This window comes from Nyctereutes procyonoides, unplaced genomic scaffold (genome assembly GCF_905146905.1).
Source record: "Nyctereutes procyonoides isolate TBG_1078 unplaced genomic scaffold, NYPRO_anot_genome, whole genome shotgun sequence".
Taxonomy (NCBI): domain Eukaryota; kingdom Metazoa; phylum Chordata; class Mammalia; order Carnivora; family Canidae; genus Nyctereutes; species Nyctereutes procyonoides.
In genome coordinates, this window is record NW_026575125.1 from 16,131,663 (window position 1) to 16,150,575 (window position 18,913).

The window sequence follows — 18,913 nt, forward strand, 5'->3', positions numbered from 1 at the left end:
AGACTGGAGGTGAAGCAGGGTATAAACTGTAGGCAGGGGAGTAACATGCTTATATCCAAGTGTTTGCTCTCTCTGGCAGTACTATGGAAGACAGTCTGGGGAGAACATGGAGCATGAGACTAGTCAATCCCTAATACTAATCACTACCCAAATGTTCCAATAAATATAGATATTAAAAGCAATAATGTCAGCAATGCTTTTCTTCTTAAAGCAAAAGTACAAAAATTAAACATGTTTTTCTTTAGAACTGAAATTATGCTATAAATGTTGTCCTTAGTCAATTTTTTAAAAACTTAGTATTATCAAGTTCTTGGTCTATCACCTGATATTTGAAAACATTCCAAATGTGAGCTGGACAAGTGACTCAAATACTGGAGTTCAAGAATCTACTACTTACATCCTTTAGAGTAATGATGTTTGGATGCTGTCCATAACGAAGAAGAATTTCAATTTCTTCTGTTGGATCTCTTTTGCTTTTATCAATAATCTAAAAGGCAAATATTTATCATAAAATCTCATGAACTATTAAGGTCACGAACCTTAAGTATTCACAGCTACAGACCTTAGGTATTATCTTACATAAATACTGGACATATGAGCCATTTACCAACCAGTTTTATTCTAGTACTTGGCCAGACTGTTTAATCAAAATTTGAAAGCCAGTCTAAGTTTAGGACTTACTAAACACTCAAAAGCGCCAAGAAAAGGTGTTTTTCTTCTATCCCCGAATGTCTTAAAACCTTGGAAACTCAGTCAACTTCTAACCCTTATCAATACATATAATTAAGAACAAGATGTATCTATAATACTGCCACTAGCATCTGTTTATTGAATTAACTTTATTTCCTTTAATAAAATGCTTCAATGGAATAACCCATTAGTTGTAAGCTACTTATAAAAAATTAATTAACAGTTAAGTAGAACAAACTTATTTTTGAAGCTAGGCAGAAAGCTAAGCAGAGAAACCACACCTAGAGTTTTACTTGGCTAGAGTTAAGTTTAATTATTATGATAAAGCCCTTTAAAATTCTAATGTAGGGGATCCCTGGGTGGCTCAGCAGTTTGGCGCCTGCCTTTGGCCCAGGGAACCATCCTGGAGTCCCAGGATCGAGTCCCGCGTCGGGCTCCCGGCATGGAGCCTGCTTCTCCCTCTGCCTGTGTCTCTGCCTCTCTCTTTCTTTCTCTCTCTCTCATAAATAAATAAATAAATCTTTAAAAATAAAATAAAATACTAATGTAGCTTTTCAACCCTTTTAGGTCAGCTGCTTCTTAAAAATACATCTCTTAATGTTTTAATCTGTTAAAGTGATATTATATTTTTAAAAAGACAAGTTCAGCTTTCTTTTGTCCAGAGGGTAGTCTCAAACAAATTTTGTGACCTTTATATTTTCAATTTTAAAAAAGCTTAGTAATTAATGTACACAACAAATACTCAAATGCTCCAGCAATCTAGGAAAAAGCTTGCAACTCAAAGTATGAATCAAATCTGTTATCTGAAATGGATTTAGTTGTAAAACAGTTCTGTATGTGGAGAACAGGGAATACAAACATAGGTGTACACTGTAATCAAATGCAAATGACAGTGTGGAATTAGGCAAATAGATGATTAAGAGGAAAGGTATATGGAATAGACATCCTAATTCAAGGGAGATGATCTGGGACTAGTCTTTTGAAAACCAGAACACACTGGGAGGTGTTATTCCTAGCAACATTTTCTTTGATCTGCTAATCTGAGCAGAGCTTATATCACATACATGTGTTTGTAGATCTTAGATTTGTGGTAATTTCAGCAGAATGAAGCTGTGCTGGGATTGATTTTATGAATCTAATTTAAGTCACAAGAATCCACAAATAGCTTGAAGATATTCTTGAGGTTTTGGTATACTGTTCCTGGTTTCTGTAATTCAAAGGGTACCTCAGGGTATTTCTGCTCTTTTTCTGATGTGTTTATGGAGGCAAGACACATCCTTAAACTGCCCATCATGTGCATTACTCACCTTCTCTCCTTTCTCGTAAGCAATCTGAAAATTCCTATGTACCCCAGATTTCACTAAGAGCAATGAGTAGGAGAAGAGCAAATTAACATGCATTTCTATGGTTTATCCTTATATCTGACAGAAAGCTGGACACTGATGATTTTTAAAGCAATTACATCCAAGTTTAGAATAGTAATAATTTTTTTGTGTATGTGTGTGTCTTTCATAGATATTTGCTATGCATATATAAAACATATTTATTTTTATTTTTGCACAGTGAAATCATATTAGATCTAGAAAGACAGATGGATATACAGAAGTAAAAACAATTAATGCCTCTCTCCTAGTAAGTAAACATGAGCTACCCACACTTACAGACCAGTTCTAAGGTCCAAAATAAATTAAGAGCCTTAGACATTACTTAAATTGCTTGTATTGGGAGAGCAATGACTACCATCCCAAGAAGTGAAAAGGCAGAGACTTGAATGTAGTATTTTTTCACTTACAGTTACAGGTCTGTAATTCAAACTTTATCATAGAGCCATATGATTTGGCTTCAAAAATTCTTATTGTCTTGAATGAAATTAAAACAATGAATGAAACAATGAAATTAAAATAGCTAATGATAATAAATTTTGTAACAGTGGTCTTTTCCTTTTATCAGTTCACAGATCCTTTTATATGTGAAGGACAATATGAACATTTTTGCCAGAAAAATGTAAACACATAAAATTTGGCATACAATCTTGAGGAAGTCCCTGACACTCAAGACCACAAAATGCCCCCATATTACTTTTTAGAGTAAGAAGATGGTATTAAAAATCAAGTCAGATGTACTACTGCCTTGAGCAAACCAAAGGTACGCTACCTGCCTTTAGTTTACAGGTGAATCCATGGTTCCAAATTGAGATTCCTGAAGGTTGCTAGGCAGATATTTAAATTTACCTTTTTAAAAAAATGAAAGGCACATTTGCCAAAGAAAAATTTAATTTTAACTTGTACTGACATGTGTGAATAACAACTGTCAGAGCTGTATTTTATTTTTTAATTTATTCTTAATTTTTAAAACGTAGGTTCCATGCTGGGCATAGAGGACCTTAGGTACTATAGAGCCCAGCATGGGGCTTGAACTCATGACCCTGAGTTCAAGACCTGAGCTAAGAGTCAGATGCTCAACCAACAGAGCCACCCAGGCACCCCAGAGTTGAATTTTAAATCTAAAAATATTTACCTTCACTGCAAACTCCATGTTTGTAGCTTTATGTATGCATCTCTTGCAAACAGAGTAGGAGCCAACTCCAATATCTTCTTTTACTTCATATCCATCAGTAAACTGAATGCTGTTTCTGTGCAACTGCTACAAACACAATTATAAATTGACAAAGAGTTTTGTAATGACAATGGTATAATTCATAATAGAGGAATATGTTACTCATGCATTGCTGATATTAACAATATAAAGGAATATAAGCAAAAATTAAAAATGAATCTTTACAGCATTTATTTTTCCACAACTGTGTATTTTATTTAAATAGTTTATATTTATTCAAGGGAGACACAGAAAGAGAGAGAGAAAGAAAGAAAGGCAGAGGGAAAAGCAGGCTCCCTGCTCCCTGATCAACGTATGGCTTGATCCCAGGACTCCAGGGTCATGCCTTGAGCCAAAGGTAGATGCTCAACCAACTGAGCCACCCATGCATCCCCACAACTGTGTATTTTAGAATGTCTGCCATAAAATGTACAGCAAGAAATAGGCTTTTAAGAAAAAGCTTATGCTAAAAAATTTGAATATGTAAAACAGAAAATGCAGAGTTACTTGGTAAGGGGTTGCCTGTGACTGAGCCGTATTGCGCTCCCCAACTGATGCTAGGTCTTTTAAAGTACTTTTGCAAATAGGGAGAAGTTTAAAGTCTCTGGTATAGAAGAAAAGATTTAGAAGGATTCAGAATTAGAACATCGGGGTTCTTGTCTCAGATGCTCCTCTTGCAGACTGCGCAACCCTAAACTATGTTTTCTTAGAGGGTAATGGTGAGGATTAAATAAAAATAACATATTTGAAGGTGACACCTATTATCGTCATTGTGGATTATCAGTAGCCATGCCCTCCATTTTCCACTCTCAAGTCAAAGCTTCAATACATTTCTGCTAGAGAAGCTATTAATAGGTTAAGGACTGATAACATATGGTAGGATGATGCCTAGTAAATTAGTAGTTTCATAAGCAGGCTGAGGGAAGTTGTGCTGTCCTTGGCGATACTGAAAGGAGACCCGCCTCCTGCCTACCAATGTCTACAAACTGTGTATCGGTTAAAATTTGAATTCCGTAGAATATATGTTTGTGATTTCTATGTTAGGTACAGAAGTTATAACTTAAAAACCTGCCATACATCACATGCTTGCTATAGTAAAAAGAACAAACTACTTTAACCATGAAATTTATTTAAAAACTAGTGTTTAAATTGGTTTTCTAGAAAGTGGAAAGCAAGATGACTAACTTGCGAAGAAAACTTGAGAGTAGGGATCCCTGAGTGGCGCAGCGGTTTGGCGCCTGCCTTTGGCCCAGGGCGCGATCCTGGAGACCCGGGATCGAATCCCATATCGGGCTCCCGGGGCATGGAGCCTGCTTCTCCCTCTGCCTGTGTCTCTGCCTCTCTCTCTCTCTCTGTGACTATCATAAATAAATAAATTTTAAAAAATTTAATTAAAAAAAAGAAAACTTGAGAGCAAAAGCAACTTCATCTTCAAGCAAATTCATCATTAAGCAAATCCAAGCACTAATTAGTGCCCTAAAAACAATCAGTGCTTCAAAAGATATATCTAGTTCCCTCTATAATTCAGAAGATGAATTAAATTTATCCTTCCATGATACTAGGATGGGAAGAAATACATCTAATGGTTTGTACTACTTGTGTTCCTCTAATAACATTTACTAGTTCAGTCTCGTGTTACAGGCATACAGACATCTGGAAACCTGCTTCTGTGGCTTTTACTTCATTCTCCAACTCTGATACACAGATGGGATAATGGGGTGGGGGACATCCTAAGGTAGTATCTATAACCATTTCTATTAAATAGCAACGGGGACTCCAAAAGAACAAGGACACAAAACTTGGAAAATATAAGGCTGAAGTTCACTTTTATTTCTTATGCATTTCTATGGCAGAAGTTGGCGAACTGTATAGCCTATGGACCAAATCTGTTTTAATACTAGTTTTTATAAATAAAGTTTTATTGGCACACAGCCACACTCATTCATTTAGCTACAGTCCATGGCTGCTTTTATGCTACACTGTCAGAGTTGAGTAGTTGTAACAGAGATCATATAGCCTACAAAGCCTCAAATATTTATTAACTGGCCCTTACAGAACAAATCTGCTGAGCCCTGTTCCAAGCCATCAGGGAACCAGGAGATCTTAGTTCATCAAGGCTGACCTGACAGAGGCAGAAGATGAAACAAATTAGGCCTGATAAACATTTTGAGGCATAGAAGAGTGTAGAGACAAGATGGTGATACGTATCTCAACTCTCTTAGAATTCCCCTTTCAAGTTAGATCAGTATCCAGGACTCTGGTGCATGCAATCTTTTTTCCCTTAAGATAGATAGATAGGGGGATCCCTGGGTAGCTCAGCAGTTTAGTGCCTGCCTTTGGCCCAGGGCGCGATCCTGGAGTCCTGGGATCGAGTCCCGCGTCGAGTTCCCTGCGTGGAGCCTGCTTCTCCCTCTGCCTGTGTCTCTACCTCTCTCTCTCTCTCTCTATCATGAATAAATAAATAAATAAAATCTTTATAAAAAAAGATAGATGGATTGATTGATTTATGAGATAGAGAAAGAGGGAGAGAGAGAGAGAGAGAGAGGTACTGAGCATGAGCACATGCACACACTGGGGCAGAGGGAGAATGTCAAGCTGACTTCCCACCAAGTAATGGGGCTGGCCTTGGGCCTGAGCTCATGACACCGAGATCATGACTTGAGCAGAAATCAAGAGTTGGCCACTTAACCAACTGAGCCACCCAGATACCCTATCTTTTTAAAGGCATATGAAAGGAATTTCTAAGAGTAAGTCAACGATATAAAATGTATTTTAAGCTGCTCACTTAAAATCATCAGATCAAATCTAATTATTCACATAGTGAATCATATCTTACAACATTTCAAATTTTAAATTACTTAGACATTCACTCACCTGCACGATTGAATGCACACCAACTGTCTGCATAGCTTGGCTTTCATCATCTGAGGTGATAGCAACAAAACTAAACCCCCGAAAAAGCTGATGTGCATTAGCACTAGGTGGAATGCCAGGTGAATCTGAAAAGAATAATACATTACTAAGAAGGTAATACTCTGAATGGTAAGTTAAGGGAAGAAGAACTGTTGACAGTATGACCTTTCTCTTATTCTGGAATTCCACTTTTTAGGCATCCAGGGCTTCCAGGATAACTCAGTAACACTCAATCAGCTCTGTCCTGATGGCTTATTAGCATCACAACTCTAACATCCAAGTTCCTCTGAGCCCAGAAAATAGCTAATTCATTGAAGAATATAATAAATCGATGAAAATTACTAGGCTAATGTTATTCTAAATTAGCACGGTCTCATGGAATTTCCTGTAGTGATAGAAATTTTCTTTATCTGTGTTGTTCAATATGGTAGCCAGTAGCCATATGCAGTTCCTAACCATTTGAAATGTGGTTAGTGTGACTGAGAAACAAAATTTTAAATTTAAATTAATTTAAATTGAAATAACCCCATGTGACTATTGGCTACCATATTAGATGGTGCAACCTTAAATGATAACCTAAAAATGCTATGGATCCTGGTGAGAGGGAGATACAGGGTTCATCCACAGATAATTTAGGAGAAAGGAATTTAGTCTGATGGCCTCAATATACAACATCAGAATCTGGAAATCTAAATTACATGTTAAAATTTACTATATTTATATATATAAGGAACGAAAATAATTTCTAAGACAATGATGGTATGCAGTCCTTAAAATATGTTTTATGACATGACATATATTGTTACTCAGATTGTTTATGTGGAATCTACTAGCAGTAACAAAAACAGAAAAATGCTTTTAAAATATAATATTCACTATAAAAACAATAAAAGCATGCATAACAAATGTATAATTCATAAATATAAACACACAATTAAGCATACTGATATTTATAATCATGCTATAAAGGCTAAGGGAAAGCAAAAACCAAACAGGCAAATATATTTAAATATCAACTCCATACAAAGTTCTTTTTTAACATCAGCTTGATATTCTCAGCAATAAATACTGTTTAGTGCATTTTAATTCAATGTAACAGTATTATACTGAAGACCACTGTTAAGAGAACCAATCTGGGAAGAATACAATATAGAACTGCTCTTTTCTGAAATTTTTCCTCTATCAGGCCAAATTGTAATGAGAAAGTAAAGTAAAACATTACCATATATCACCAATTCTATGCATAGCACTGTTCATATATTTGATGAAATTTTGTCCATGTATTAATCCTAATTTCTAAGATTGTCTAATAAAAATAATAAACATCCATCAATGCTTATTAACACAAATTATGAGGATATTGTCTCGAAAGCTTTACAATGAGGTTTAAGTGATATACTGTATAGAAAATATATACAAATATACTTTTTATTTATTTGTTTGTCAGTGATAAACCTGGGGTCTAGTACACTTAAACAACAGGGTATTAGAGTGCAGAGCACACCATTACATGCATGCATACACTAATTTAATGAAATACAGATTACCATTTCAAAGATAATTTCTCTATAACAGTCAATGTTTATGTAATTTTAGAATAAAGCATGACACAGGATATAAATCATTTTGAGATGGTCACACCTCATATAAAGTTTAAGTTATGTTTTGGAATTGAACTAAACAAGTACTTCCAAAATACTAACTAATATTAAAGTTTTAAAGAGTACTATCTATACTAAAGATTATTTCATGTAAAAATAGCTACAGGTAAATAAACACACAACTAAAGATTTTTTTTTCACATAAATAGTACCAAAGTTTAAGGCATAACCTAATTTGCTAAAAGATTTAACAAGGAACTTGACTGCTATAAAATGCTGTAAAGGATTTACTAATTATCTAGTTACTGCAGGAAGGATATGGTATGAAGGGGAGATATGAGTATTATACACATACACACGCACACACACTGTTATATTTAGGTTTTCACATTTTCTCCTTACCTTTGGGAGTTTTTGCAGTAAACTCAGGATCAAAATAGAACGTATCTTCAGGCCTGCCAGTTGCAGGTTTAAAAGGTGGATGAATTTCTCTTCTGTACAGTTTCTGGAGGAAAAAAAAGAGACTTAGACATATATTAATTATAAAAAAAATTCAAGCAAATCTTCATGTATACTCACATTCCAGTCTATTGTTGAGAAAAATGAATGTCTTTTAATTTCCTCAACTCCATCTGGTCCTGCACCTATCAAAAAATGGTTTAAATTTTTTGATTAAATGGTAATTTTACTTCAAGGACGAATATATACTTTATTTAGCCTTCGCTTTTTTTTAAAGATTTTATTTATTTATTCATGAGAGAGAGAGAGAGAGAGAGAGAGGCAGAGACAGAGGCAGAGACAGAGACAGGCAGAGGCAGAGGGAGAAGCAGGCTCCCTGTGAGGAGACTGATTTGGGACTTGATCCTGGGACCCCAGGATCATACCCTGGGCCAAAGGCAGGTGCTCAACCGCTGAGCCACCCAGGCATCAGGCCTTTGCTTTTAATATTTGTCCTAATATATCATAATTCCACAACAAAACAAATATCCACCTCCCCCCACCCCAAAACCCCAAAGACCAACAAACCAAAAAAAAAAAACAAAAAAAATTAATTACAAATTTTACCTAATCTGTTTGCAGGATTTCGTTTGAAAAGCATTCGTAAGAGACTCTGGGCTTCAGGACTCAAAAACTGTGGCATCCCAAGTTTGGCTCTAAAGAATAAATCCACATAGTAACATTTTATTTTTTGGAGGTATTTGTATTTTATTTTTAATTTTTAAAATTAATCTTTTTTACTTTAAGATAATTGTGGATTTATACTAAGCGGTAAGAAATAATACAAATAGATCCTGTATACCTTTTACCCAGTTTTCCCCAATGGTAGCATTTTACCAAACTATAGTATACTATAACAACCAGAATACTGACATTGATACAATCCACTGACCTCACTCAGATGTCTCCAGTTTTAACTGCACCAATTGTGTAAGTTCACTCAATGTGTAAGTTCTATGCCATTTTACCTCATATATAGGTTCCTGTATCCACCACCACAGTAAAGATACTCAATAGTTCATTACCACCAGCATATCTCATGTTGTCCCTTTATAACTACACCTGTCTCCTTCCCTCTCTAATTCTTAACCTCTGGCAATCACAAATCTATTCTACATTTCTACAATTTTGTCATTTTAAGAATGTTATGTAAATATAATTATAAAGTATGTAACCTTTTTTCACTCAGCATAAATTCCTTTGAGATTCATCCAAGAGGTTGCATGTATCAATAAATCATTCCTTTTAGTTGTTGAGTAGCATTCCATGGCATGGATGTACCACAGTTTATCTATTTACCTATTAAAGGGCAGGATTGTGTCCAGTTTTGGATTGCTACAAATAAAGATGCTCTGTACATTTGTATATAGGTTTTTGTGTGAACACTTAATAGAATTTCAGTCCATAATATTCTAACAAACTTTTCCATTTTTATAAATTTTGCAAAAAGCACTGCTTTTAAGATCATCTGAGTCTTAGTTCTGGCACTGTTACTAAGAACTTTGTGACCTTGGGAAAAGACAATTCTCTTGGGTCTGTTATCACTTCTTTATAAGCAAGGAGACTATTAGATCAATGGCTCCCAAAATGTAGCTTTGGAACCCTTTTTCAAAAGGAATTTAAGAAATCCACTATTTACAACTGCTAAAAGAACATGTGCATCATATGCCTATTTTTTCCTCCCATTCCCTTTAATAGCCCTACAGGGAAGAAGAGCTGGTGGGAAAGAGGTCTGTGGAACATCTAAGAGTCTAAGGTACAGTCTGAAACCCACCAGCTTGAATGAGCTTGAAGGTCAGTTTCAGCTCTAATATATAATTTTATTTTTTTCTAATTTATAAATTAAGGAAACTAATGATCCTCTAAGTATGAAAATAATTAAAGAGCTGGGGAAATGGCTAGCAGAGAAAGGTCTATTTGAGAAATAGATCCATTTATTATTCAGTGAGTTGTTACTGAGCTACTATGTGCCAGATATTCCTTAGTGTTGAGGATACAGATAAAGATAGCACCCCATCAAGTCAGTGGGGGAAGACGGAGATGGATAACCCAAGGATAAACCTAGTACGTGAAGAGGCATATTCAGAAGGACATATGGAAAGACTGCAGGGGATATCTTTTTTTTTTTTAATTTTTTTTATTTATTTATGATAGTCACAGAGAGAGAGAGAGAGAGAGAGAGAGAGAGAGAGAGAGGCAGAGACACAGGCAGAGGGAGAAGCAGGCTCCACGCACCGGGAGCCCGATGTGGGATTCGATCCCGGGTCTCCAGGATCGCGCCCTGGGCCAAAGGCAGGCGCCAAACCGCTGCGCCACCCAGGGATTCCCCTGCAGGGGATATCTAATTTAACACGAGAGATTGTGAAAGGCCTTAAATGCAATTTATTTATTTATTTATTTTAACGATTTTATTTATTTATGAGAGAGAGAGAGAAAGTGAGAGAGAGGGTGACACGCAGAGACACAGGCAGAGGGAGAAGCAGGCTCCACGCAGGGAACCCAACGCGGTACTCGATCCCAGGCCTCCAGGATCACGCCCTGGGCCGAAGGCAGGCGCCAAACCACTGAGCCTTCCAGGGATCCCCTCAAATGCAATTTAAAGGTTGAGAATTTATTCACTTGGCCAGTGTTCCCCCAACATCTTACTAAATAACCTTGATTTCTCTAGATACTCAGAAGCAACAACAAAATACTTCATGATCCAGTGGATTTGTGGAATGCTATCTATTATACCCCTTGTTGGAAACACAGAATAAAGTACATGCATATAAAAGGCTGAAAAATCTAAAGTAAAGAAATCAGTATTTTTCTAAACATTTGCTCCCAGTACCTCTTTTCCAGAGAAGACCTATTCACATCTTGTAGGGGGAGCATTCTGTTCAACAAATCTGGGAAAATACTGCCAAATTAGGTAATAAGGATATACCGGAGGTCTTTAAACAGTGGAATAACATGACCAAATTTATTTTCAACAAGGTAACTCCAAGGGCAGTATAGACTGATCTGGAGGGGGAAGTGGTGGTAGGTTGTAAGCATTCTACTTTGGAGCTTGACTCAATAGTGTAAGTAAGAGACCACCATGATCTGAGAACTGTAAGCAGTACAATGCAAAGAAAAGCCTGGGACACTGAAATATTTCTTAAAGCAAATTTGACCAATACCTGTATGTACAAGAGAAGGGAAGAAATCAAGAGTGATTTTCAGGTTTCTGGCTTGGGAAATGGGGTACTTAGAAATGAGGCTAATTGAAAGCACAAGAAGAAAAAAAGAACAGCAAACAGATAAATCTAGTTTAAAGATGTTAAGTCATACATATCATGTTTTTGGAGAGCCAAGCAAGTGAGTAAATGCGAATACAGGTCTCATGTCTGGTTAAGGTAAGAAAGAGTAATTTGAGAATAATTAAAATGCTGAGAGTAGTTATAGGGAAGATCGAAATGAGCACAGAAGGGAAGAAAAGCATATCAGAGATGAAACCCTGGGGAACAAGAACATTAAAACAGTGGTCAGAAAAAGAACAATTTGAGCATTAAAAATAATGAATGCAATTGTTTGTAAATGCTGAATCACACTGATTATCAAATCCCATGGGTTTGTTATAGTCAAAACTAACATAAAACCCAACTCTTTCAACACAATCCCCACTGGAGGTAACCAGGGCTCTGGCAATTGGAAATAATTAAGGAAAGAATCAAACATTTATTCTGCTTTTCTTGTTTGAGCCTTATTTCAAGGTAACTAAAGAGCCCTAATTGATGAGAGAAAGTTCATTGTTTTGGAAAATATCAGCTAATAAATGAAGAAAGAATAAAAGTAATAGAAAATCACTATTTTTGAATCCCTAATAAAATAATTGTTTCAATTAATGGTTACCAATGGTTGAAACCACTAGTTGAAAATCTGCCAAGGAACTTTGCAACAGAGGGATCAGATGTAACTATAGGAACTGGTCACTTAAAGTGGGGCAACCAGGTGTTCTAAGCCTTCTGATTTGATGCAATGGCTCATGTGTGCAGCATGAGCTATGAAATAATTTTGCCAAAAAATAACCAGAAATTCAATAAAGGAACAAGTTCAACAATATTATAAGGAGAATAAAACAATTTCAACACTCCTAGAAGGCTAATTGTTATGTCACCATGTTAACAAGAGAGCCACAAGAACTGGCTTTAAATTCATTCAATTGATCAAAAACAACTTGCCTAGGTGAGCATAGTTTTTGTTTTTTCCAAACCAACCAATCAGTAACTGCTCTTCATCTGTGAAAATCAACCAGATAAAAATGGGCTGACTCCAGCAACCACACCTGAGTGCCAAGTGATCAACAACAGTCCCACCCAAGTAACCACTCTTAGAGATGATGTCAACCCACTTATGGCCCTGAAAATCTGCCAATTCTTGAACTCTACCCTTCGCCCAAAACCCTATGTAAGAACACTGGTCTGTGCTGCTTAGACACTATTAGATCAGGAGCTCTCTTTCTTACTGTAGTAAGTGATAGGATCGGCTTTATGGTTTTTGTTTCATATACCAAGAGGTCGTCTTTTGACAAGATATATTCTGAAAGTGGAATTCTATAAAACTGTCTTGGTTTCTTCTACAAGTAAATGGTAGGTAACACAGGGTAGAGTGTTCTGGAAGAACAGAAGCTTGAGAAATGAAATGTTCAGATGTGATTTGGGACTGTAAAGACACAGTTCCGGAGAGAATCTGAAAAATCTGGTTAAGAATTGGTATTAGTGGATACTTAGCAGTGTCTTGTTAGGTATGGTTATGTAAGAAAATATCCATACTTTACAGTGATGCAAACTGCAGTAGGTGAGAAATAGCATGTCTGGAATGTTTAAAATATTTCAATGAAGAAAGAGAAAGAAAAAAGAAACAGATGAAGCAAATGTGGCAAATCTTAGGGACTGTTGAATCAGCATGACAGATATATATGTTCACTGTATTAATCCTATTTTTGTGAATTACATTAGAAAGTTTTCATAAAAAAAAGAAAGTTTTCATAATTAAACAGAGAAAAGCAGGCAGAGACAGAGAAAAGCAGGCAGAGAAGGAATGGTCAAGCATGAGACCAAAAGAGAAACTGTTAGGGAGGGAGGAGAAGCAGATGAGTAGGAAGATCTAAATAGGGAGAAGGTGGCAATAGCATCAAATACTCCCAGAGACACTTTTCTTACCTGTCTCATCTAAATGGCTCCTGCTTCTGCCCTTTCCCTCACATTTGAAGAATAATCTGGTTTATTATGCCTATTGCTCCTATTACTATCTGGAATTATTATCTTCATGTGTTCAAATATTAATTTTTTGTCTCCTCTAATAGAATGCAAGCTCTGTGAGACCACAGAAGATCCTGTCAGTCTTGTTCACACTGCATCCTAAGTATATGTAGCAAGACCTCAACCTTCTGTGGAATGAATCGTGTCCACAAACGGTGCAGAGAGTCACCTAACAATTTGCCACTGGTTTAAGCAACCAGATCACTGGTGACCATAATAAAAGGAGTTTCAGTTGAGTGGTGGTAATGAACAATCAACAGGTTGTGGAATAAAAGGAGCCAAGAAATGGTAACAGAAAGCACAGACTAGGGATCCCTGGGTGGCGCAGTGGTTTGGCGCCTGCCTTTGGCCCAGGGCCCGATCCTGGAGACCCGGGATCGAATCCCACATCGGGCTTCGGGTGCATGGAGCCTGCTTCTCCCTCTGCCTGTGTCTCTGCCTCTCTCTCTCTCTGTGACTATCATAAATAAATAAAAATTAAAAAAAAAAAAAGAAAAAGAAAGCACAGACTACTCCTTAAAGAGGCTTTGTGCTCAAAGGATGCAGGAAGATGGTACACAAACTTGAAAACAAGGCCAGGTCAAAGAAAGAGTTAGTTTGTTAACACTAGAGTATGTTTATTCACTGAAAAGAAGGGGCCCGAATAGATGAAGTAAAGAAGGTTCAGGGAACATTCATTTATCGAGCAAATATTTTTTACCATTTTTATTGGGGAGAATAACATAAAGTGCAAACAAACTTGGCACAGCCCCAACACCAAAGTATACAGTTCACTGATTTACCACAAAGTGAACAGTCCTGTGGCCAAGAAATATAACATTGCCAGAACCCCTCATTCAACGTAACCACTTTTCTTACTTTGCCTTGGCTGCTGCCATTTAAATATGGACCTTAAAAATTATGTTTTAGTTTGTCTGCTTTAAAACTTTGTAAATAGAATCATATAGTTATTTATTCTTTTGTGTCTGAACTGTCTTTGCTCAACATTCTTAATGCGATTTACCCAAGTTGCTGCACATAACTGTGGTTTGTTCATTTTCTTTGCTGTATGGCACACTGTACCCCTGAACCAAAGGCCTCAGATGTTTTTGTATAGCTTGAGAGCTAAGAATGATTTTTCCATTTTTTAAAAAAGATTTTGTTTATGTATTTAAGAGAGAGCAAGAGCACGAGTGGGGGACGGGGAGAGGGAGAAGCAGGTTACTGCTGAGCAGGGAGGCTGACATGGGGCTCGATCCTAGGACTCTGGGATCATGACCTGAGCCAAAAGCAGATGCTTAACAGACTGAGCCACCCAGCTGTCTCAGTTGTTACATTTTTTTAAAGGATTGTATTTATTTATTTGAGAGAGAGAGTATGTGTGAGTGGCAGGGACGAATAAAGGGATTGGGACAAGGTGACTCTGCACTGAGGGCAGAGTGCAACAAGGGGCTCTGTCCTGTGACCCTGAGATCATGACCTGAGCTGAAATCAACAGTCAGAGGTTTCACTGACTGAGCCACTGAGGCACCCAGGTTTTTACATTTTTAAAATGTTGGAAACAATAAACAATAAGAATATGTGACAGACACTGTATGTGGCTTGCAAAGCTTAAAATATTTACATAGGATCTCTGCTGTATCTCATTCTATGACTAACTATAGCATAATTTATGAATCCACTCTACTGCCAGTGATCCACTTTCCACTTTTTGGTTATTACAAATAATGCTGCTATGAACATCTCTGTTCTAGTTTCTTGATGTGCAAGTAAATTGATCCATGTAAATTGAGTGCATGCCTAGGAATGGGATTATTGGATGAGGGCATATATATTATTTGGCTTTGGAACATGGTCAAAAAACTGCTTTCCAAAGTGGTTAAAAGTTGCTACTGCTCCACATCCTGTTAGCACTTTATATTGCCAGTTTTTTTATTGTTAGCTGTTCTGGTGGGGATGTAGTTATAACTCACTGTGGTTATAATTTGCATTTTCTGATTAATGAGGGTGAGCAACTATTTAATGGCCATTGAATATCCTCTTTTGTGAAGTCCTTACGTCTCCTACCCACATTCCTATTGGGCTTTTTCTTACTGATTGATTGGAGTTCTTGATATATTCTAGATATAAGCCCTTTGTTGGATGTGTCTCAAATGTTGCCTTCTATTCTCTCAAATGGAATCTTTTGATGAGAAGTTATCAGTTTTAATGTAATAATACTTTATTAGTCTTTTACAGCTAGTGCTTTCTGTATCCGAAGACTATTTTTCCAACCCAAAGATCATCACCTTTATGCTCTTCTAGAATCTTTTTTGCCTTTTTACATATATAAGAAAATACATATGTGTGCTCACTTTGGCAGCACATATACTAAAATATATGTATATTTTTAATATACTTGGAAATGATTTTGTGTGTGGTGTGAGGTAGGGATTGTTTTATCTTTTTCCTATATGAATACCAATTTTTCTAGCATGATTTATTTAAAAAGGCTGTTTCTTCCCTAGTGTTCTGCAATTTCCAATGGTCATAAATAAAATGTCTATATATGTATAGGTCTGTTACCTGGCTATTTTATTGCACAAATCTATTTTCTATACTTCTTTCAATGACATATTGTCCTAATATGAAAAAATGAATCATATTTCATTAATCATTTTCTAATACTGATTACATGTTGAAATGAAAATATCTTGGATATACTGGGTTAAATAAAATATATTACAATTAATTTTTTTACTTTTTCAATGTTGCTACTAAAAAATTTAAAATTATGTACGTGGCTCACATTACATTTCTATTGGAAAATGCTGATCTATACAAACCCACATCTTTACAACACTACGGCTGTCACAATGTGAATATGGTACAACCTTCCAGTTATTTTGGTCTTTTAAATTTTTCTTTAAAGTTTCCGAAGTTTTCTGCATAGAGTTTTTTTTTTTTAAATCTTTTTTTTTAATTTTTATTTATTTATGATAGAGAGAGAGAGAGAGAGGCAGAGACATAGGCAGAGGGAGAAGCAGGCTCCATGCACCGGGAGCCCGATGTGGGATTCGATCCCGGGTCTCCAGGATCGCGCCCTGGGCCAAAGGCAGGCGCTAAACCGCTGCGCCACCCAGGGATCCCTCTGCATAGAGTTCTTACATAACGTTTGCTAGGTTTATCCCTAGTTATTTGAGATTTTCTAATATTATTGTAAATACTTTTTAAAAAATTCCATTTTCTGTTGCTAGTATACAGATTGAAATAGATTTTATTTACTGATTTTTTATCTAACAATTTAGCTCAACTCTTATTAATTCCAATAATGTATATGAAGATTTGGATTTTCTATGGACACAATCATGTTACATACATAATGACAACTTTATTTCTTTTTAAACCTTAAACCTTACTTCTTTTATTGGCCTTACTGTATTTGCTAGTATCTCCAGGACAATGTGAATGGAGGTAGAATAATGGATGTCCTTGTCATATTCCAAATCTCAAAGGTAAAGCTTTCAATATGTTAGCATTAACATGAGGATTATATGAGTATTCCTTTGGAGGATATAACCCAGAGCCCTGGACCCCCAGTGTTTCTGCTTGGGGCAGGAGCCTTGTCTCTGGCGGTACTTGGTGGGGGGCACGAATAAAGGCCAAAGGCTCCAACATGTGTGTGGCAAAAAAAGAAAAGTAACATGAGTATTCTAAATCTATGAGTCTTGTTCATATTTGAAACACATCAATATTAATGTCATAATATCGATGAATAAAATCTATTTTACTTTGAAGTATTTTTAAATCTCATTAAAACATATCTATTAGGGAGTACTTACTTAAGAATCATAGTCATTGTTTCTTTTCGATCTTTTCCTTGGAAAGGTAGTGTACCAGTGAGCATTTCAAACTACAAAAAGGGCAATATCATCAGAGGTATTAGTCAATAAGCATAAAATCTCAAGGCTAGAAAGTAAAAAAGCATCATCTTAATTAAAATCAAATCTTGTAAAATTGCTGAATAAAAAAACAAGTGATTTATAGTTTTTCTATATTACTGAACTCAAAAAACACCTCAATCCTTACCATTAACACACCAAAAGACCACCAGTCTGCACTCTGAGTATGACCTCGACGATTAACTACTTCTGGAGCCATGTATTCCACAGTTCCACAGAAAGAATATGCCTTCTTTTCATGGTCAATAGACTCTTTACTTAGGCCAAAATCTGCCAAAATAAATATCAAATTCATAAATATCCCACAATAATTTCCAAACTTAAAGTTTAAACTTCAAGTTCCAATATTTACATTTATTATTAAAAATTCTAATCCGAGTTTTTAAAAACAATGTGCTAGTCAATATTTGCACCATAATCAGCCTTAAAAGAAATTATATAGAATATTTTAATAAAATGAGGATTTTTTTACCTGTTAATTTGATGTGACCTTCTTCATCAAGAAGTATGCTGAAAGAAAACAGTCAGAAAATCTTTTCAAACCAGTAGATATTTATAGACCCTAGACCTGAAACTGCTGTGTTAAGTGTCAGATCACCACATTTATTTTAAAATATTTTTTTAAATAATAAATAAAATAAAATAAAATATTTTTTTGTATTGTGAATAAGGCAAATATAAAAAAGGAGAAAATTTTTGGACAAAGGCAAAAAGCCTTATAAAGGTGTATAAGGGCACTTGAAAACTATTAGGAAAAGAGCCAAAACCTATACTCTGATTTCTAGTTGCTCTAATACCTTTCTGCAGAAGTGGCCTAACTGAAATCCTTAGTGCTTGCACAATAGACAGAGGGTCCACATATTTAAGTCAACTGAATTAAAGCTGCCATTTTCTAGGCATCTGATTCAGTCACTCTTTCCTAGCTTTTCTATCCAATCCTCTTTTTTTTTTAGAGTAGGGGAGGGGGAGAGCAAGAGAGAATCTTAACCAGGTTCAATGCTGGATGTGGGGCTTGATCTCACAACCCTGAGATTATGACCTGAGCTGAAATCAAAAGTCAGACACCTAACTGATTGAGCCACCCAGGTGCACCCTATCCAGTCCTCTTCTTCTTCTTTTTTTTAAAGATTTTATTTATTCGAGAGAGAGAGAGAGAGAGAGAGAGAGAGAGAGAGAGAGGCAGAGACACAGCAGGGAGCCTGATGCGGGACTCAATCCCAGGACTCCAGGATCATGCCCTGGGCCAAAGGCAGGCGCTAAACCACTCAGTCACCCAGGGATCTCCTGAGCAACCCAGGGATCCCCTGGTCCTCTTCTTAACACAATTTCCTTATACTCCTTGTTTTTCACTGACCCATCCCTTCACTGTATACATTCTCCAGTGTTTTCTCTCTTTCTTAGTAAACTGTGAGCT

The 18,913-nt window shown here is 36.3% G+C and overlaps 1 protein-coding gene across 7 annotated transcripts in view; it reads right to left on the minus strand.

The window, feature by feature from the left end:
* Nucleotides 1-18,913, minus strand: part of RPS6KA3 (ribosomal protein S6 kinase A3) — a 111,082-nt gene that overhangs the window by 20,499 nt on the left and 71,670 nt on the right. For all 7 annotated transcript variants that reach the window (XM_055338222.1, XM_055338225.1, XM_055338224.1 and 4 more), the window contains 9 exons: nucleotides 17,972-18,009; nucleotides 17,627-17,769; nucleotides 17,380-17,450; nucleotides 8,865-8,953; nucleotides 8,379-8,443; nucleotides 8,202-8,304; nucleotides 6,160-6,284; nucleotides 3,208-3,333; nucleotides 398-487 (listed from right to left, as the gene is read on the minus strand). In XM_055338222.1, coding sequence (XP_055194197.1) covers nucleotides 398-487; nucleotides 3,208-3,333; nucleotides 6,160-6,284; nucleotides 8,202-8,304; nucleotides 8,379-8,443; nucleotides 8,865-8,953; nucleotides 17,380-17,450; nucleotides 17,627-17,769; nucleotides 17,972-18,009 — 850 coding nt within the window. The remainder of the gene's footprint in view (nucleotides 1-397; nucleotides 488-3,207; nucleotides 3,334-6,159; nucleotides 6,285-8,201; nucleotides 8,305-8,378; nucleotides 8,444-8,864; nucleotides 8,954-17,379; nucleotides 17,451-17,626; nucleotides 17,770-17,971; nucleotides 18,010-18,913) is intronic.